At 38.6% G+C, this 22190-nt stretch overlaps 1 protein-coding gene across 5 annotated transcripts; it reads right to left on the reverse strand.

Annotated features, from left to right (window-relative positions):
- Positions 1-1258: 1258 nt before the first annotated feature.
- Positions 1259-22089, reverse strand: LOC124855774 (serine/threonine-protein kinase PAK 2-like). 5 transcript variants are annotated; one of them, XM_047345851.1, is made up of 16 exons: positions 21864-22063; positions 19201-19275; positions 13022-13216; positions 12794-12900; positions 9806-9953; positions 9700-9716; positions 9490-9600; positions 9286-9406; positions 9100-9163; positions 7723-7771; positions 7405-7517; positions 7204-7321; positions 6079-6178; positions 5768-5964; positions 4934-5071; positions 1259-2813 (listed from the first exon to the last, which is right to left on the reverse strand). In XM_047345851.1, the coding sequence occupies exons 3-16, from the start codon at positions 13197-13199 to the stop codon at positions 2727-2729; spliced, it is 1548 nt and encodes a 515-aa protein (XP_047201807.1). In that variant the 5' UTR covers positions 13200-13216; positions 19201-19275; positions 21864-22063; the 3' UTR covers positions 1259-2726. The 5 variants fall into 5 exon arrangements, with proteins under 5 accessions (XP_047201807.1, XP_047201808.1, XP_047201804.1 ...); XM_047345852.1 differs by lacking the exons at positions 19201-19275; positions 21864-22063 and adding an exon at positions 22070-22089; XM_047345848.1 differs by lacking the exon at positions 19201-19275.
- Positions 22090-22190: the final 101 nt, after the last annotated feature.

Raw genomic sequence — 22190 nt, forward strand, 5'->3', positions numbered from 1 at the left:
TACCCTGAGGTTTGAACCTCTCGCCATGAATTTGTTGATGGTTCCATAAATGAGTCAAGATTTGGTCTAATCTAAGGAACAGCAGTCTTCTTGCCTGTGAAACCTCTGTCATGCAGAGAACGGAGGGCAGCATGTGTTTCCTTGAATGTAACTATAGTTGACAAACGAAAACAGTTTTTTAAGTATCTCTCTCTTTTAATGTAACCATTCTGCTCCGTTAATTCAATCAGAATCTAAGCGAAATTAACTGCCTTGTTCCAAAAGGCACTATGGCTCAGCGGGGAGCGAAGTCATCTCGCAGTCCGAAAGTTGTGGATTGATTTCAGATTCCTCCTGCTACACGCCAATGTGCCCCTGGGCAAAGCACAACCTCACAATGCCTACAGATCTGAGTATCGGTGTGTGAATGTGATTAGGTGAATGTGGCTCTACTGTAAAGCACTTTGAATGGTCGCTGTGACTGAAAAAGCTCTATATAAATTCAGTCCATTTATCACTAAGATAATTAAAATACTTTTCTAGTTGTTTCTAAAGGTGTTTGGGTTGACGTTCCTTTGTTATTTGCCTTCATCAACTTTGCATTATTCTGATCACTATTTGTAACAACCAAGACTCAATGCAAATTACTAATATAAAAAATAAAGCGGTAAATCTAGTCAAAAACAGTGTTTCCTACAGTCTCCACATTTGTACCACAACTATTAGTTGACTACTCAATCTAGAATCACTGTCCATCATCTCTCTGTAATTGCTTGACTTCACATAGAGCTAGAAAAAGACACGATTCTATGAACCGGCTCCAAAGATTAAGATCTCTGTTTAATCCTCATAAAAGCTTAACAAGCTTGACTTCATTTATGCTTCAGTCTTACTGGCGCAATCTAATAGGGGAACCACTCAGTGTCATTTGGAAAATAATTATTTGCATCATCTGCATATAGTGGAATGCATTTTTATGCGGAGGACATTTTTATTTGCAGGATTTCCCCTTCCTAATGTCCCGACTCAAAATCAGATATCTCTGCAGACCACTCTTCATCTCTTCCTCCAAACATTCCTGACTAGATCTACTGCTTTTTGGCATTTTCACTGGTTTTACAGCTCCCTACATAACTCTGTCTCTTTTAGTTGAATTTGCACTGATAATATGATCATATGATCATGCTGTTTCTATTTCAACATATATATAAAGACTTCACGTGTCTTTGTTTATAAAGTCCAGTCCTGAGTGTAATCAGTAGCATCAGTGAGAAACAAATCCCTTCAGCTCCAAGTTTATTAATATTTTATCAACTCTTTGGATTTTATTAAGGGACAACAGCTGCTTATTTTATGGCTGACAAAAAAAACTTTCATTTCACACTTTTACGTCATTATATAATAAACATCATTGGATTATTTGTTCTGGTTTAAGCAACAAATGTATGTGTACTAACCTGTCAGGTACCATATAGGAGTGTTTTACTGCCACACACACACCAAATAAAAGGGACATGTAGATACATTTTCTAAGCTAATTTTCTGTGTTCCATTTTAATTAATGTGTGGCTGGATTATTAAGGCATTACTTGGTTTGGAGTCTATAACTCCACAAATCTAGGGGACTGACAGTGAACCAGAACACTAAAATATCCTGAACACAAATTTAAAAAATGCCTCCTGCTGTTAGTTACAACGACAAAGTAACAATATATATTTATATATTATCAGTTGTTAAAAATACAAGACATTACATCATATACAAACAAGGTAAAACAGAAAACTCGTCCAGTGTAACATTTAACATACTACAGGTGGTATTTTTGTTGTACAACGATAAAGAGATGAACAGCAAGGAAAATACTTCGTGGAAGAAGAACAGTTCATGCAGAGGAACAATCATACTAAGAAAAACATTTGGGTCTAAGGCTTTGTGCAATAAACCAACCTTTTTATGAAGTAACCTGCATTCAGATGAGCTTGCATAGATTGTGCCCACAAAAAACTAATGGAAACTGTGCCCAAAAAATGTTTGAGATAAGAAACTGAGCATTGTGACATATCAGAAAAATAGTCTGAAAAATAGAAAGTAATTTAAAAACTGCATTTTTATATTTTCTGTTTCAAATTTTCCATTCATTAACTGTAATTATTCAGTTTTATTGATATTGAGGGTTACAAAGAGGACACTGATGTGGTTTTTCCAATGTACAAAGAGAACACTGTCCCATTCTGGACATCAGCACAGCATAGATTTTAAGTTTCATGCACCATTCAGATCTCCTGGACCATAAAGCCCACATGTAACCATAGACCACCACTGAAACTAATTGCAGAGTTCAAAAACCATAATTCTAAATGACGTTTTCTGGGTTTCTTTTCCTTACAGCAACAGTTTCCCAATAAACGCTGTCTAGGATTAAAGTTGTGCTGCTGTAATAAGTGGGTTTTAGTAGCTCTCCAGTTGTAGAATGAAATTAATTTTGGGCAAACATCCTCAAATGAAACTGATTTTGCATTTCGGGTATGTTTCAAGAAACACAAACTGCACAGGCAACTAACAAGGAACTCCCTTTGGGTTCAAGGCACAAATGTATAATGAGAGTCCAGAAAAACAAGGAAACATAGAGCAGCATTTTGAGACAACTAGAAAAACAGAAACACTGGTGGACTTCTTATCATCAGATAGTCTAAGTTGGTTTCTTTAAGTCTTTGAACACAAAGGGTGAGGGAGGTGGGTTGAGTTGTTAACGATTGCTCTTCATTGCCTCCTTGGCTGCCAGGATGAGAGGGGTGAGACTGGACAGAGGTTTCGCCTGCTTCAGGAATGGATGCTATAGAGAAACACAGGAAATATGCAAGAAATTAACTTAGTTTCATACAATGTGCTCAAACTGTACATTTTTCAAGCTTCGATGGTTTTCTTCTACTAAATGCAATAGTAATTTCTATATGTATAGGTTCCGACTAAACGCACATTAAAGACGTCCTCCTGGATTGATCACTACTTCTGAAAACCGCATGTACCAAATAAATTTCAACATTATCAAGGGGGGTTAAAGATTAATTGAACTGCAGGACAAAAGAACAGATAAGAACATCAACAATGATGTAAAACCACCCAGATGGAGCGATTTTAAGTGAAAAAAGGTGTATAGTGCAGAGACATTTTCTCTCTACAACATAAACAACAAACAGAGACTGAGTCCTGAATCAAACATCATGGATAGACTGACTTACAGGCTAGACGAACTCATTACTGTAACTGCAAATTACAACAACAAAAACAGCAGATTTAACAGTCCAGTGACTTTATCCAGCTATCTTTAATCTGAATAAGATGGAAAACAAGGTCTGCTTTACCAATGTTGGGCTTTATGGCCAACGAGAAGAAATTCATGAAAGAAGTTTCTGGGATAAGAAGACCAGAAATTTCACTTTGTCGATCAAAGACATGGATTTAACACGTAACCAAAAAAAAAACAGGGAGGTTTCAAGGAGACGAAATCGCCACCCTTGTTTTTGTTCCAGTCGACTGATGACGGTCCATGATACTGCTTTTCTGCCAAGGAAGCCAGAAGTAAAACGGAATCGTTCTACTCTGAGTTCTCCACGGACACGTGGAAACTCTACCCCCCTCCTTTCTCTGCCTCTCTGATCCAGAGGAGACATCACCAAGTAAAATCCGGTTTTTTTATTTCTTTATTAGAAATAGCTTGGGCAGGATAGAGTAGGGTTTTAGGCGATTTAGAATTGCCACTTATAGTCCAATGTGTTCTAAATTGTATGTGCATGCAACATTTTATTAAAACTTTGATTGGTGTGGATATCTGAAAGCCACTGTGCTTTTCAAGCTGTGTGTGTTTTTCTGTGTTGTTTTAACACCTGAGAGCAAGCTCAGGGTACATTTTAAAGTTGGACTGTTATAATAACTTCATGGTGAAAATCACCCATTTTCTTTCTCTTCAACTTCATGTTTATTAGTTCGCGCCAAAAGTTTTACAACCCTTTGTTTGCGCGTACTCCAGCGGTGGAGGATGTTTTATGACTTACAGTAACTAAGCTACACTTTGGGAGAGGCCTCCCCGAGCTTCGTTCAACCATATTCCTTTTGTATCTTGCCATAACTGCTGGTTTGATCTCATACACACTTAATGCTGTTCTTTATTTTGTTTAGTTAGATATTTTACCCTTTTTAGTAGGACTTTGCATGTTTGATTAGGTGAAGATTATTGAATCGGAAGAGCGAGTTGTATCAGGACTGTTGATTTAATAAATATTCATGTAGATAAAGAGAAGGCATTTGTGTTTATTTTGTGCAAGAGTGTTTTGTCAGTCAAAATAAAGTTTCCCACGTTTCAGCAGAAACAGTTGATTAAACAGTAACATCTAATAATAGCTATCAACTATTACTGAGAATTTAATAATTGTAATTATCAAGGGCTTTGAGCCACAATTACAACACCAGAGGACATCTCTGGTTTCGATTCATAAATGAAGATTTTTGATCAAGAAATAAATTTTCTCAAATTATGATTTGTAATTATAATTCTTGATAAATATTAATGAATAAGTAATCATAATCCCAACATAAGGTAATACTTGCAGGAAAATGCACATTATACACTTAGGACTTATATTAACTGACCATATATCATTTTCTGCCACTCAGTAAGAGAGTTTTCAGCAACTTGTTAAATATAAAAACTCTAACAGGCTGCAACAAACATCCTGACAGATATCACACCTTTGGACAAAGCAAACGAGGCCTATTTCAATTCACCAAGTTCTTGTAGTATCCAAGGCTGGACAAAACCACACACCTTTTTCTAGAATGAGGCTTAAACACATAAGAATAGATTCTCCTACATGGTTGAAACCAGAGGCACAATAAAGGTAGTATTAAACTTTGGCAAACATTATAGAGGACTAAAATAAATAGCTTTTGTTGTACCTGCAGGAGGTCTTTGCCAGAGCCTCGTTTCTCCACATCCATCTCCAGACAGCGGGACAGGAAGGACCTGAAGACGGGAGATAACTTCTCTGGACTCTGCAGCTCAGGAGTGCCGTTGGTGGCAATTAAATACAACGCCTGGAAATCAGAGAATGGAGCAGTTAGAAAATCTTGTTATATCGTATTTTTAACAGTGTATTCAAAAAAATCATATCTGATTATTTAACAGAAAACAATAAAATACTTTATATTGTCATATTTTCATGTTGGATTTTTTAGTTTTGTTTATATTTATTTATTTATGATTTATTTTATTTCTGATTTCTGATCCAGTTTTTTAACAGGAATGATAATGTCTGTGCTGGAAGCTTTGTGGCTTTATTAAATGTTAAGCCCTTTAACTCGGGTATTCAACTGTCGACCACATGATGGCGCAAGAGAAAAGGTCTAAGATCAACATCCAGCAGATGTGGACAAATTTCTCTAATTAAAAGAAATAAAACAAGAGAAAACTACAAGCATTGATGATTTGTGTCCATTAACTACAAACAATATAATTTAAGGCACGACAATCAACAATTTTAGTATATTTTAGTATATTTGGACTGCGTTTGGAAGAGTCAAAGTGAGGCATTCAAACCTAAAAATACTGTATTGACTGTTTAGTATGGTAGTGGCAGTAACATGCTGTGGGGCTTTTCAGTGCCAGTATTTCTATTGATTTGCACATACAGGGTGGAACTAGAAAGATGAAGGACCAACTCCAAATTCAAATATGACTCTGTTTAAGCGTGCACAATTGACTGGTTATTCGTCCTGCTGGGACACACCCACCCTGAGAGGATTCTCATTGAGATACGGAGGCTCTCCCTCCACCATTTCTATGGCCATGATCCCCAGAGACCAAATGTCCACTTTGGGTCCATAAGCCTTCCTCGTCACCACCTCTGGAGCCATCCAGTACGGAGTTCCCACCATGGTGCTGCGTTTGCTCTGCTCAGGGGTGATCTGGGCACAAAAGCCGAAGTCGGCTGCAAAAACAGAACGAGTGGGTAGAAGTATCTAGAAATATGACAGGGATGCCTGAATGTACTCAACATAAATGGGCTTTTAAGTCTGTTGATGATGAATAGATCCTTCCTTACTGAGTTTGACTGATCCATCCATCCCTAGAAGTACATTGTCACTCTTGATGTCTCTGTGGATGACCTGGTTGGCATGAAGAAACTCCAAAGCCTGAATGACCTAAACACATAGTGTGAAGAAATACATCAAGTCAACACAAATACAACACTTACAGATGTAGAACCTTTTTAAAGTATTAACAACCCATGAACGTCTGTACATTTAGCCATGTTACAAAAACAAGGTTCAGTGTATTTTTGGGAATTATATGTAAGAGACCAACACAGGGTAGTGGATATTGTGAACTGAAAGAAAAAAAAAATGTTCAAATAAAATCCTAAAAAGAGTGGTTAGCATTTGTATTCACCGCCCGGCTTAGCCAAAGCTGTAGAACCACCTTTGGCTATTACAACTGCAAGATGTTTGGGGTACGTTTCTTACAACTTTGTACATAGATTTAAAAAAAACAAATGGCTAAACTCATCCATATGGAATGGATGGTGTCTGCAAACATCAATATTGAGTTCTTACCACATATTCTCAGTTGCATTTAGACCAAGATTTTGACTGGCCTAACACATGAAAAAAACCGATCTAAACCTTTCTCTTGTAGCTCCGGCTTTATGTTTATGGCCCTTGACCTGCTGTAAGGTGAACCTTCACCCAAGTCTCAAATGTTTTGCAGCCTCTAACAAGTTTATTACCAGGATTACCATGCATCAGCATGAACCAGCTTCCTTGTCCCTACAGCATGAGGCCACTTTCACCATGTTTGAACTGTCGGCCTGGAGTACTCAGCCGGTGTTTGTGTCGGCCACACCCAGCATTTTGCAGGTAGGCCAAAAGAAAATTGTGTTACTCTCATCTGACCAGAGCCATTTGGCTTAAGGTTAATGATACGTCTGAGGGTAATCGGTAGTAACTGATTATTGTAGACGATCAGAGTAAAGGAGGCTAAATACAGATCGACACCACACTTTTCAGGTTGGTATTCACACAACAAATTAAAAACAATGAATCACAAAAACTCTCAATGAAGTTTGTGTTTGTAGCATAAAACAATTGGGTAGTAATCCTTTTGCAGAGCAGCTAAACTATAAACACGTTTTATACAGGTTCTCTTATCTGTGTGAGATGAGTTTTACCTCTCTGCAGACGGCAGCTATCTGAGCCTCATCCATGCACGTCTCCGTCACAACATCGGTAAGAGAGCCGCCAGCCAAGTACTCCATCACCACAAAAAGCTCATCCCCAACCAGGAAACTACACACACAATTCAAGCAAAGTTTGGTGCTTTGAACTGTGCCCCCTATGTTTATCTCTACTGTATGTATAGCAAGTGTTACCTGTCTACGAAGTTGACAATGTTGGGGTTCTTTAGCTCTTTCATGACCAGGATTTCATTGATGATCAGCTCTTTCTTTGGCTGCTTCTGCAGGTTGATCTGTTTGATGGCCACCTGTAAATCCCAGCATTTCGTAAATGCTAGTAGACTAGAAATCAAATTCTGCTCTCATTTAAGACCACACAATGACGTAACTTAAATTCACAGCAGCGTCCTCAACACTTTTACTGATTTGCACATTAAAACGTCAAATGAAGAGACGGAAGCGGAGCACAAAATGAAGAAAGTCTTTGTTGGAGCAGACACAAGGCAAGCTTACCTCTTGTCCTGTGGCAACATCTATGGCTGTGTAAACTGTTCCAGAGGCCCTGAAAGAAAAAGAAATTTGAACGTAAATCAAAAGTCTTCAGTGGTTTTGTTCTCCTTTGGCATGTATAGTTTCAGTTAGGGGTTAACACGCCCTCATCATGGGCACCGATGTCATTTTTCAGCCCTTTAATGATTTATTTGAGGTATATTTTAAGGGAGATTATCCAACTTCAGTGATTCTTTTTAATAAGAATTGGTTTAAATTTATGGTGGATTTATTTTAATCAAGTTGCCTCAAAAATGTATTTCCGGCTAAATAAATACATACACCCTCAGTTATACTGGGATTAATGTACCTTGGCCAGCTGCAGAAAGACCACACACTTTCTGTGGCCATCAACAAGCTTCTGGTATGATTCTGGCAGTATGTTTGGAGTTGAGCTAAATTGCTTAGCTTCCTGGCACAGACCCAGGTTCATTTCCATTTTGTCCTGTTGGAACACCCTCTTCTGTTCAAGTTTCAACCATCTAGCTGTTAATTCAAGATTAAGTAAAAAAAATATGGAGCTAGTCCTTTGTCCTTCTCGTTTCATTGAGTATGTGCAAATCTGTAATACCACAAGTAGTGAAAAACCACACAGCATGATGCTGCCACCACCATGCTTGTCATTACAGTGTTTTTAAGGTTGAAAGCCTGACTTGCGTGTCTCCAAACACACTTCTTGTCATTGTGACCAAATACAAACTTCAGTTAGACTTGATGGTGTCCATTTCAGAGCAGGGGATCTTCCTTACTAGGCACATTCTCAGTCTGCTTTAGTCACAGTCTCCAGTTCATGTCAGGCTTGAGTCGTGGTGGTTCTTGTGTTGTTCCAGCACATCCTAAGTATTTTATTCATCCCAAGGAGACCGTTTGGGTTGGATTGTTGAAACCTGAACACTATCTGGTTTCAAAAGGATAATGATCCCAAACATGCATCAGAACTGGATTTTAAAGGTTTACTGAGCAGACCCTCACCCAACTGAAGATGTGTGGACTGTGCTTTAAAGTTGGGTCCAAACTAGGAAACCATCCAATTTAAATAAACTCACATACTGATTTCTAAAAAAAATGAAGGGACTGTCAAACAAATAGTAGCGGGGAGGTAGGAGTATTTGAGCCTGTATGTATAGGCGTCATGTGGTTTAAATAAATAAATAAAATTAAATGCCCACCTAATTATCCCAAATTCTGGTTCAAAGTGTATGGATATATAATCTTTATATCCTGGAATAAGAACAGTTCAAATGCATCATTAAACTGTGCACAACTTCCCCTTTGGTACATGTATTTTTTTCAAAGTTTTGACATTTTCTTTTCCTTTATTCAGCTTGAATCCTGACTCACCCCTGGCCGATTTTTTCGTAGCGAGTATATTTCTTTTTAGGGTCTCCAACACTGACAATAGTTCCTGAACATCACAAAGAAAAATATATTATTAGGTAGACATAAAAGGCGGCCAAGACAAATGTAGCTTTGTCTAGCTTTTTGTTTGATGTCTGACTTTAAATATGTGCATGCGTTAAAACTTACTTAGCTTCTCCATAATTTCTTCATCAGTCATTTTGCCTCCCTGTGGTTTCTTTCGGTCAGCTGCCTTGGGACCGTCTGGCTCTGGGGCCGGGATGGGGTCAATAACCGACCTTGTGTACATCTTTTTAAAAAAAGGGAAAACATTGGTAGTTATTTTAGGTAACTAACCATAAAAGTAGCATCATCTACCGATAACTAACTCACAGATTTTGTGTGCTCTGGCCGTGGTGCCACAACTGGAGGTGGTGTATCATCGTCATCCTCATCTTCGCCATCTCGGGCTAATGGAGAGGTAGCCAAAACTTTCTTGCCTGGCTGCAACAACAAAAACGGACAAAGAAAACAAAATGATGCCCAGGAATTAAGTTAGAGAAAATGAATTACTCTGTATAAATAAAGAATGAAGCTTCTCACCAACTGTGAATCTTTGTCTAAAGGAGAAAAAAGAAGAAAAAAGAAGTTTAAAGCACAGTTACAAAGCTATTTTTTAAGTTATTTACTACAAGGACGGAGAACTGACCTGAAGCAGAAACACTAAGATATTTCTGTTTCCCACTGGTGGAGTCGTAGAACTTGAGAATATCGAGGACGGCCTGAGGATTCTTTTTCTGTTCCGATTCACTGATGTTGGAGGTCTGAAGAAGCCGGGCCCACTGCTCCGGCATTCCCTGGATAAACAAAGATGCAGGCAAAGCATTTACTGATCTGTATCTGCACTTTAAAGAGGAAAACAAACAATAACACAGAATTAACACAACCCAGAATCATGGTCAGTTACACGACAACATGCTTTATGATGCCGATTTAACTTTCAGTTTTCAGGTTTAGAATAAAGAATAAAATTCTAACAGAATCTTCATTGGACTCTCACTGTAAACTTATCAGAATGAGATGAAGTTCTCCAGCTCCTCTTACACATGCAAACCATTAAAGTTGGTAACATTTTAAAATCTGAATTTTAACATTTGTGTTATAATAGCTTCTCTTTGAAGTAAAAACTTCCAACATACCGTTGGTGAGCTGGCAGCTCTACATAATCTAAATAATATAAATATTCAATTCAGTTTCAGTTCTGTTTACTTATAAAGCTCCAATTCACAACAAATATTGTCTCAACGCACTTTTAAAAAATGCTAATATAACCTTATATTTAGTGCATTAATCAATATGTTTCATCATTTTAACAACAGTAGTAATAATTGATGCTTTTCTGTTTTAAATATATAATGTTACACATTTTTCTTTTTAGATTGTGTATTTCGACATAAACCATGAGAATCTCATACCAGCCAATCCCCGCTGTAGATATAGACAGGTTTAGAGTTAGCTAGTTTCTTAAATCCAACACAAAAACCAACACAAATCTGCCTTAGTTAAATGGCATTTTCTGTAGTCTTTCCCATTTTGTCATGAAAAAAAAAAGTTTTACTTAGTTTCATTTAATAATATGATACATAATATAATACAACAAAATACAAATTTCTTAAAAAAAGAAGTCCATGTAAATCTGACACAAATTTATAAGTGCATAAGGCTTTCAGGCACGACTACAGCTACAGTTTCTTGTCCTCTGCTGAGGAAAGACTTGCATGACAATCTGAAACACACCGAGGTGTTTTTAAAAGACTGGCTGTTTTGGGGGGAAACAGTTTGGTAACGACTTCAAATCACTGAAAACTAACATTAACATCAAACATTTTCTTGCTTATGTGTCAGCATTTTGAGAAAAAAGGACAAGAGGAGGTCAAACTTTACTAATTAATCATGTGAACTAAATCAAAAAAATAAGGACTAATTCAGAAAGCTAAACCTAATAATCAGAAGTAGTGTGAATAAAATGTGAAGTTAAGCATGCATGACAAAGACACCATTGCATACTTGGTTGGCAGTCATAGTTAACACTAAAGGAGAACTTGTGCATTTCAATGAGATTTAATACTGACAATCTCACAGTGAGATCTAAAATATGCCACAGAACAATAAACCAAACAGTTCCTACTTTACAGCTTTTGTTGTAGCATCAACAAATGGATTACAGACAAGGTTTTCACATCATTGTAGTGTCTCCTAGGTAACATAAGTCAGAGTTAGGCAATGTGGAAGTGTTCGGAGACGAGTTTGTACATTACATACTTGATTAAATTATTTAGTAAAAGGATTACTTTCTATCACAAAAAGGATTTTAGCCATTCAAATCAATGATCATCTTTTTCTTCATCTTTAAGTAAACAGATATGCTACAATAAGCATCTATGCTAACTAATAATACAGGTCCTGTAGCTGCTAGTTCAGAATGCTTGGTGGTTTACATGTCCTTATTTTAAAACCAAGCAACATAGATTCTTCTGTTTATATTGCGTCTCAGGATTAATCAGGATTCTGCACAATTTCCAGGCTTTGTGCAAAGCAATGCTAACTGAATGGTTTTTCCAGATAACAAATGGCAATATTTGTAAAATATGTAGCGTTCCCCATTAGTTTTTAAATAAAGGAGCAAAATCCAGATTTAACAATAAGCATGCAATATACACCGCCTTGCTTTAGTTGTCTTTCCTGTCCCTGTTGGATGTTGTCCATCAACGAGATGGAACAGCATCTTGTCGATGAAAAGCATCCCCACAGAATGGTGCGGGCACCGCCTTGTGTCACCATGGAGATGGTGCATTCAGGGTGATGGTCTCTTAGCTTTCTGCCGCACATGGTATTTCAGTATGTAGGCCAAAAAGTGTGATTTCGCTCTCATCTGACCATGGTTTGTGGCAAACTTTAAACGCCACTTTTTAGTACTTTCTTTCAACAACGGCGTTCTTTATATCTACTCTTCAATAAAGGTCAGATTTGTCAAGCTCTCGACTAATGGTTGGTTTGTATGAAACGATCATAACACCAAATTTATATACTGTTACATCCGTATTACCCAATAAGTAAGATTCAATTTCAGGTGGCATCTGAAAGCAGTTAGTAGATGTGGATTTTATGTAAGGGTATCAGAGTAAAGAGGTGTTAAAACCAATGCATGCAACACTTATATTCCTTTAAGTATAAAGCAAAACCGAAGGCGGCGGCAGGAGACAGATAGCCCCTTTGACCAATGTGGCTTCTCACAAAGACAAACTGCCAAATGCGCTATAGCTAAGCTTTCTCTCTAACGCCTAAAGACACACACACACAGACACTCAGCACTCGCCTTGAGGGAAAATCTCAGACTAAATCTTTTGTTGATCCCGAGTATAAAGCACTGTTAAATGGTGTCAACGTAAGCTTTGGTCACTTCAATTTGATCAAGTAGCATTGCTCAGTTCAAAGTTTGGAGAAACATGAGCTCCATGCATAAACACATTCATGCACATACCATCCTTTTTCTTCATTTCATAGAGTTTGTTTTGGTCAATTGTATGGTTTCCTAAAAAAATACACTGAAGTTTTTTGTTGTAACACAGCAAAATCTGCAAAGTCCAGCAGTATGAATACTTTTGCATGGCGCTGTAATGAGTGTTAAAAAACTTACAGTAAATTCTCCGGTGACAGCATCAAAGCCAACATGGATGGTGTGTTCAAAGTCTGATGGGGAGGAGATTTCAGGCCTGTCCTTGTCACGGTCCTTCTTCTTAAACCCTGCAGGGATAATGTCAAATGTCATGCTTTATCCCCTCTTCTACCTTTTTCCTAACTGTTACACAAAGTCTGTTATGTAAGGAGATATGCCTAATATGTGGGTTTTCTCCAACTCTCTCACCTTTCTCAGAGGCAAATATGGAGATGATCTTGTTCCTGGGCTTCCTTTCCTCTGGGGCAGACGGCAGTGGCCTAGAGCTGTGATTGGCCGACTGGGGATCCTTGGCTCCTCCTCCTTGGCTGCTCATCCTGACAGGGGGGGCGGGGGGCTTGTCCTCACACACTCCACTGTCACACATCTACACCAACGTTCAACCTGCAGAGTCAGAAAGAGAAGCAACAAATGTAGGATACAATCAGATTTTCTCAACGTAAAAAACCCCTGAACTCACAGCTTCCTGTTTTTTTGGGTGTTTCACAATGCCAAGCCAAGTCTTGCATGACAGCCCACGCTGCTACAGAAAAACAGCTGCAAATCCGTTAAAACAGATAGAAAGCAAAGATAAAAACTTACAGAGATTTAACCAATCCATCCATGCTTAAGTTGGAGGTAAAAACTTGAATGAAGGGAGCAAAGTATAAGCACAAGGCAACGCTAAAGGGATAAAGCAGTGTGCCAAGTATCGTTCGAAGTTACAAATGAATGAGGAAGGAAAGAAGGCAATCTGAGAGAGACAGAGAGAGAGAGAGCGTGTACAGATGAGTGGCAGACAGAAAAGTGGTGTGAACCCTTATGTAATATACGAGGCATCTACCTCTGCAACTGTAGCTTTGGTCTAACACGAGACTCACACAGTATGATAACTTTGACTAAAATGATCACAGTTTTACACACAAATTTGAAGCTAAAATCTATAGCATAATCTTATTACTTTTATTAAAACAGAAACACAACAATTATTCCAATAGCTGCTATTATACCATATAAATTAGCATTTATTTCTTGATTTCTAACCATAGACTAATTAAAAAATCTGAAATAAAAAACAGCTAAAGGTAGCAGTAGTAGTCAAACACTGTTACATTTTTAACAGTGACAGGCCCTTTTAGCTATCACACCACTTTCATTTTAAACACTGAAGTCAGGAATAGTTGACATTAAAACCGTCTTGAATTTTTCAACTACTAGGTGTTGGAAGTTTCTATATCTGGTCTTTCACAGCTTTCACTTAAAAACAGCAACCACAACCACCCAGCTGCTGATAAAAGAGCTGCACTGTCGCCTTTCTTCTCAGATTACGTTTACCAGAAACCCTCAAGCAATCATTAGGACTTAAGTCAGGTAAGGAAGGTGTTGGGGCATTGTTCATTCATGTTTAAGGACTTTCCTGAAGTGGATCAGTTATTAGGACTAGTTTTTTTTGTTTAGATTTTTTTGGCATTAGTGGCCCTTATCGTAGAGTAATCAGACAGGAAAGAGGGTGGTGAGAGAAGAGGAAGACATGCAGAAACGGACAAAGGCTGGGAATCAAACCCAGGACAACCACGGCAAGGACTATACATCCGCTCATGCTGTGCGCTCTAACAACTGAGCCATCAGTGCACCAGTTTTTAGGACTGTAGACTTGCAGCAAAAAGGTGCTGGATTCAGGTTCTCGTGCGTGGAGTTGGCATGTTTTCACTGTGCATACATTGGCTTTCTCCAGGTGCTCCGGCTTCCTCCCAAAAAACATCCATGCTAGGCCAATTGGCCCATCTTGATTGTGTTTAGGTGTGAGTGTGTCTAAGCACGGCTGTGTGTCTCTGGGTGTATTCGCACCAGGAAAGTCCTTTGGTCCGCTTGTTTGGTGAACATAAATAAATAAGGTGGACTTTATATTTTTCGTTTGGTGCGGTTTGCTTTCACATTGTACATTTTGGAAGTGAACTATGACTTGTAAACAAAGCCACGTGGGAGACGATCATTTCTCCAATGGGACAGAAATGACGGGGGCGCCACAGAACATAGACCCGGAAATGGAGGAAAACAACTGTGGAAGTCCTGCAAGCAGCATCTCTGTTCTGAATATTTCTGCATTAATCATAGTGAGGGTCAAGAGCAGCTGCTTCGACACACATTTTGCAACATTCTACTTATAATTTTGCAACCCCGTTGGAGAATACGTGCTGCAAGCCGTAAGGAGACGCTGTGCTCTGCACCGAGCTAAAACATGCAGGAAACATTGTTGCTAAGCAACACAGCGCAGTTCAGGTAAGATTTCAGCATAACCTTCACTGCTATGGTGGCTTGTTAAGTCCAAAGAGACGTATGTTCTCTGTAGCAGGGTCGGATTGGGGCCAGTTCGTATTCACACCAGACGCCAACTGCACCAGAGTCTCAGCCCGTTGTTCGGTTCGGACCAGGGTTCGCTTGAGTGTATTCACACCTGCAAAAAAGGTTCTTTCCAAGGGGGGAAACAAACTCTGGCCCATTTAAAGCGGACCAAAAGTGTCAGGTGTGAATACACCCTCTGTGTTTGTAGGGTCCTGATGTGGCGACCTGTTGAGAGTTTACTTCACATACTGCCAACTGACTGTTGCAGTGAGGCAGGAATAGAAAATGGGTAGATGCGTACTGGGGGACAGTATTAGAAAACTATTAAAGCTTGTGCAGTGCAGACCTCCTCCAAGTATCTCTCCAGAAACTGGAAGCCATAATTGGGGCTGATTTTTATCCCATCTTTAAACTGAACAGCTCTCTCTAGCACTTAGCCATCCCACACCCTGTTGGAGCCTTACCATAAGTGGCTCTTTATGACCATTGGTGATCCACAGTCATTTTATCCATGTAAGAAACCTTTAAAAAAATTTACGTTGAGATGTTTCTTGCTTTTGTTCATTTGCTTGAGTAGTAATTCAGTCAAATATGCAGTTAAAACACCATAAGGAACTTTAGCTAACAGAGTCATATCTAATTAAAATTTTAGTAATGATTTTCCAAGCACTTTTAGATTTGTCATTGCAGATAAAACCACACACATAGTAACAGTATGTGAGTAAAAGTCCCGTGGGAGTGATTATTGACTTCCATCTGCTACCCTAATATGGTAAAAACTGAGATTGCAGACCATCTCATACACCCGTACACATGCACACTCACACAAAAAACCATCAACCTCAAAAGCACCCCATCCAGTCTTGCAGAGCAAGCAGTTTGATCAAGTCTTAGCTACAAGCTGCAATCTGAGTGACATCACAGACAGGAAACAGGAAGCAAACAAAGGTTTCCTCACTTCCTGGGTCTGACCGCCAATGACAGAGTTAGCGGAGAAACAAAAGTGACAAGCGTGGCTTGGGTTGGGTATGACCCTTCTTTACACACAAACCCTCCTTCTGCAGCTTTTTGCACACCTGACCCACTTTAGATGCTACCTCCAAAACCAGACTTTACCACTGTAACTGTCTCAACATAGCCTAATTTCTTTAAAATAATAAAGAGCATGTGCAACAGGAAGGTTTTGTTGATGCTGAACAGTTGAAAGAGAACAATTTCAGCCAATAACTCAAACAGAATACCTCATGTTCAGGATTATATTGTTTTCTTCCTTGACAAATTCCTCAGCCAGTTGGCTGAACTCCTAGTCCTAGTCTTTATCCTGTTCAGTAAGACTCAGTCCAATACTTATAAAGGTCCTTTCCATTGCAGATCATCTAAACTCACCACAAAATTCAAACTCTTGCAGAAAATCGCTCCGTTAGCCCCGGTTTTAAAAATCATGGCTTAAGCTGTCAAGCACTAACCTGTTTGCAGCCTCTTCTGTACCCCACAGAAGATCTGGTGAATTATGAATGAAGCGTTGTATCCCAACTGAATGTGTGTACTTCTTTCTTCAGCACTCGTTTACTTATTTGGCTCTCTCAGTTCCACTCTTTCTTTTTTTCCCCACTCAGGGCAGGTCTTTGCATGCTGCCTCATTCCTCAGCTTACTTAGATGGGGCAAGCATATTCTTGCCCAGACATGACAAAAGTATACCCAGTTAAGAGACCTAAAGTGAGTTTTCAGAAGCCGAGCATGCATGTCCCGAGATGATTGTAGGGTGCAGGCAGCCAGGTTGGGACAAGTTATTTCTTAGTAGGAATTCAATAGCTGCAGCGCTGTTTGGGGCAGGGTGTGCTCAATGTTCATCTTACCAATACACACATACACACAGTAGCCTCATGCATTTCTGTTCCTTCACACCCTGAAACACACATTCCTCCAGGCAAGAGAGGCTCCATTATGAGCAGCTGAAGATTTTTTTTATGTAGCTTCCAGGTAGGCTCGGTGAGTTGAGCAGCAGGAGCTTTATTAGGACGGACAGGGGCAGACGGAGGCAGCGCGTGGTTTTATACCTGCTTTAACACTACTGCCTCATGTCAGCAGCGGTTCTTTACAGGTTGCTTACTGAAAATGTATATTTATGTTTGACTTTTATTACTTTAAAAATATGATTAGCTTTGCTTTATTGAAAATTAGACATATTTCTTACAAACTAGCAGCAAACAATCCAGCGTACAGTCTCACATAGGACCGACGCTTAACTCTATTTACTTTCAGATTCAAACAGATTTTTGCAAACAGTCACCAGCTATCAACAAACAAAACTCAGATCATTTTTACTTCATAGTATGAGCTCATCTTTATGGTTATTTTCTTTGTCTTTTGCATTCATTCTTTCAGATGATTTTCATACTTATTGTGTATCTCGACTTGCTACTGTCCATTTTTAATACATTCCTAAAGCCTTTTTTTACATTATTTTTTGTTATTTTGCCTCTATTTATGGTAGTTTGGTTAAAATCTGCATTAGTATGAGCTTCCTGCAATATTTAATCATTTTTGCAAGTGTTAATTAGCAAATTTGCTTGTCTGTTCTAAAAACATATCTCTCCAGTTCAACTTTCAAGTAAGGCCTTTAAAAAACGAGGCCTTGATGAACTGAGAGACTTCCTGATCCTGAGTGCAGCTGACCTATCTTGGACAGAAATAAGAGAAACTGAGAGATTGTATTTAAATTTCATAAATTTTTGCTGGTTTTTTCATCCTAACTGTGGAAAGTTACCAACAATCCCTGGAACTAGGCATGTAAGTTAATAAATATAGCATCTATCTTATTTCAGAAACTGAAGATGTTTTGAATGTCGACATTTCCAAAGCATTGTGAAAATCCCCTTCAGAACTTGGTGACTTGGACTCATGAGAGTGCTGCTGAAAACCAGTGGAGGTCCAAATTGTTAGAAGTTCTGGTTAGAGATGCAGTGATCAGAATTTTGTGGACAATTCCAGACCGGACCAGAATGTCAATCCAAATGAAAATCGGCTGGCTACTGCGGACTGTTTCTACTGTTTGGTTAAGGCTGCTATAAATATAAAATATTTTAAATCTTTGACTCCTTATTGTGAATACATACACATTAATAAATGTTAGAAAATGGACAAATGTGACTGTATTACATGAAGTATAATGACTGTATGAGGCTGGAACCCAACAAACTAAAATTCATAGTGTTTATATTTTTCCATTTTTTAAAAGATAAAGATTGGAGAAAATCTTTTTTGGCAGGGCCAACAATGATTCTCAATAATAACTAACTTGGTGATATAATTAACATACTGATTGAAATGTATTTAGATAATAACACATTCATAAGCCTGATGATACTGAATATAAAACTTCAAACTGACATCCGTGGTGGGACTTTTGTCAATTGAGTTAAAATTTCAGCCCCACTCATGTTACTGTTTTTAAAACTTTGGGATTTCAACTTCCTAGGCTTTTAATTGTTTCATCTATGTTCTCATTTCTTGGTTGGCAGGCAACCTTTGCCTCCATTCCCCATTTGTTGTCGGTTTACAGAAGCTCTTTTCAAAAATGTGCCAACGAGTCAGTTACATCCCTCTGCTCTTTCATAATTTCTGTTCCCCATTTTTCCACCCTCTCTGTACATCAAGAGTACTTTCTATTCCCCGTGGCCAGCAGCCGTCAAGGGAAGCCCATTTCCTCATCCTGGAACTCCCCCGAACCCAAGGAAACCACAGGATCCAGCCTGACCAACCAGAGTGCAGCAAAAACAGCCGCCAAGCTGTTTACAGGAAGTGGACAACAAGCCTTTTGTGTTTGACTTCTATAAAAGGATATTTGGAGGAGGACTTCCTGGAAGGAGTCAGGGAGCTGGTACACTGTCCACATCCACCCTTTCTAATTAACCAGAACAGAAACAAGCTCATCCACATGGCCAGATATTAAAACACACAGGTTTTATTGTACATGTGAACGTTGTCAAGGCTTTTCACTGCTCTGGTAAAAACTAAAGCATAAACTAAGAGTGCAGCTGCATTCCTTATCCTGTTCTTCAGACAGCTGCCTCACCCTTTTGCCAACATTTTGATGGATCAAAATCATTAATCTGCCAACCTGGGAATATGGACCATGTATTAATGTAAGGACACTGGCTTACATTAGCTTTACATATATTAGTCTGCTGTGAAAGTGATTGGTTAGGGCTCAGTCTAAAAAGAAAAATCACAGGTAGAGATTTTAGACATGATGTGTGGCAGCAGGCCACACCTGAATGGTCAGAGGTCTTTTTAAGATGAGAAGTATTTTATAACTGGAAGCAAACCATGAATGAGCATCTCTTTATTTTGCTGTCATTGTGAGATTAATAACTTACAGTATATATCCTATTCTTATTATAATAGTTTGAGACAAACCAGATTTTAATTCTGTTTAATTCGGGTTTGACCTTCAATTGAGTGATAATTATGGGAAGAAACTCGTGCCATCAGAAACTGAATTTGAATTGCTCTGACTGAATTTGTATTTGTGTAATTTGAAATGAAATGCATTGGTATGAAAATGAATTTCAATAAAATGAAACTGAATTTTATGGTTTGAAACTGAATTCATTTGCTTTTAAAATGTATGTCGTTGTATCAAAAATTAATTTTGACTACTTTCACTTTCAGGTCTGTAATTCAATTTCAGTTCCAAAATTCAGTTTTTTATGTAACACATCCGGGTCCTTGAGGTTATCCACATATTAATCAAACACAGATTCATCGATTTACGTTTCACATCAGGTTAAACTTCCTTTACGGCATGTTGAGCTGGAGCAGTGCAGCATACATGAGTTTAGCGGACGTCAATCACCAAGTCAAATGAGCATCTATAAGAAGTCATGTAAACAAATGATGGTCAAACAGCAACACTTATGCTACCTGTAGCTATTAGCTCAACATGCCAGATCAGCATAGTGTGCTGCCGGTGTTATGTTGGTTTGCGTTTCTTCTGTTGCCTAGCAACCGTGTTAGCATGAAGCGCAGAGCTGTGAAGCCGAACAAATGGAGCCTGAAGGTTAATAACGCTGTTTCTACTGTAAATTTCTACACGGTTTTTATTTACCCTTTTACATATTGCTAATGGCTTATAATGCTGTTTTGTTTAAAAATTTTATTGTTTTATGATCTTGTTCATTATTCAGCCATTTAAAATGTTGAAAATATTCTTTGTGTTCATAGATATAAAAATCTAACACTAGATAAAATACAATTGTTTATTTGTAAACCTTTCAACAACTTAAACACTAACATATTAACTTTAGGAACAAAGTTTAAATCAGTTTATTTGCGGAGCATAAAAATAATAATAATTATAAATAAACCAAACATTAATATTAGATTTCATCTGACTGAATTATATCTGTTTAACTTCCATCCATTGGGGAAACCCAGCGGGATTTTGAAAACGATGTGCGGGGAGTCAGCTGCTCTCTCGGGTTTAGCGGACCTCAACCACCCGGTCAGCTGACAGCTGGCGAGGCGAGCGGCTGCTGGGCAGCGGATGAACACATCGGCGCATTTGTGCAATTAAGCGATATCTTCATAAACTGATCAGATATTTTAGGTTTAAACAACTACATTCTCATCTAAAAACATTGTAAAAGTTCAGTTGTTTCACAGAATGCGCAATATAATTTTATTCACAACTTTTCTCTCTCCTCCGGCCTTTGCTACTTCCGTTTGAACAATCTACTTCGACCCGCAATGAATCATGGGATAGGGTGGGCCACGGAGGATACACTGGACCCATCCTTCAAATCTGGGGAAAAGAAGGACGCATTTGTTGGAACCTTGGAGATTGGAAAGCATTCGTCGCCTCATCCAGGACGTTATTGGCCTACAAATGCGTCCTTCAAAAGATGCAGTCCTGAATTTGGACACAGCAATAGTGAATGACATCCATGAATCAGTAAATCTGTGTTTGATTATTCTGTGGCTTCAAGAACCCGGATGTGGGACACAAAAACTGAATTTCAGACCTGAAAGTGAAAGTACTCAAACAGAATTTTCAATACAAGCAAAGCAATTTTCAAAGCAAACAAATTCAGTTTTAAACCATTATATTCAGTTTCAGTTTAATTCATTTTCAAACCAATGGATTTTATTTCAAATTACACAAATACAGATTCAGTCTGAGGAATTCAAATTCAGTTTATGATGGCACAAGTTTCTTCCCATAGATAATGTCAAAGTGTGCCATCGTTACAAATGATATATTATTAAATGATTACATTGTCTAAGTGTCACATTGTATCACCTGCTGCACTTCTTGCATCATCCTCCTTGCACTGTCACTGTTACAAATGTCACATTGTCCAATTATCCTATTGTGTTAAACTCATTACCCTGTTTTTCACCTGGGCGACTCATGTTTAGTTAGCTTCATTTAGGTAATGTCCAAAAACTAAGACTGCATCTGGAAAAAGTCGGTTTAACACAACCTCCGGTGGCATGGTAAAAATGAATAGCTTTTATATTTAGTTTAACTAGAACAAGGCTCGGTTGTCTACAAGTAAAGTTAGTGATGTCACACCTATCGTCCTAGAAGTTAGAAAAAAGGGGTCTTTACGGAACAGGATCATTTCATGTGATAAAACAAAGATAATATGTCTGCGGTATCGCAGGGACAAGAGGGAGCTAGTTAGAGGAATCGTCCCCTACCTGAACCAGTCGGCCTGAGAAGTAGACATTAACTTTAATTAGGCTAAACGCCCAAATCTCCGTCCAGTCCCGCCCTAGTTTGAGTTTCAGTAAAACTCAGTCGTGAAACTGGAATTTGGAAGAAAAAAAATAGTCCAACAAGAGCAAAGCTAAAATAAAACAAAGCCGTCTTCTGACCCACCACTCCTCATTTGTGTCTGTCTCACCGGGTGCTCCCAGCTGAGCTTTTTTTTCCTCAGTCCGGTGCGGAACCTGGAGGAGAGGAAGCGGAACTGCGCAGAAGCAAACTGAGGACTCCCGGCTTCCGTAGCGCTCGCCAAAATTTTA

Source organism: Girardinichthys multiradiatus, chromosome 19, assembly GCF_021462225.1.
Source record: "Girardinichthys multiradiatus isolate DD_20200921_A chromosome 19, DD_fGirMul_XY1, whole genome shotgun sequence".
Classification (NCBI taxonomy): domain Eukaryota; kingdom Metazoa; phylum Chordata; class Actinopteri; order Cyprinodontiformes; family Goodeidae; genus Girardinichthys; species Girardinichthys multiradiatus.

Bases quoted from the DNA above. Each gene is read 5' to 3' on its own strand.
- LOC124855774 (XM_047345852.1), bottom strand. From the start codon at position 13,199: ATGTGTGACAGTGGAGTGTGTGAGGACAAGCCCCCCGCCCCCCCTGTC. The intron at 5,965-6,078 runs GTAAGGAAGGAT...CTGTTTTTGCAG, and splicing joins GGATGGATCAGTCAAACTCA to CCGACTTCGGCTTTTGTGCC. The intron at 5,072-5,767 runs GTGGGTGTGTCC...TCTGATTTCCAG, and splicing joins TCAATGAGAATCCTCTCAGG to GCGTTGTATTTAATTGCCAC.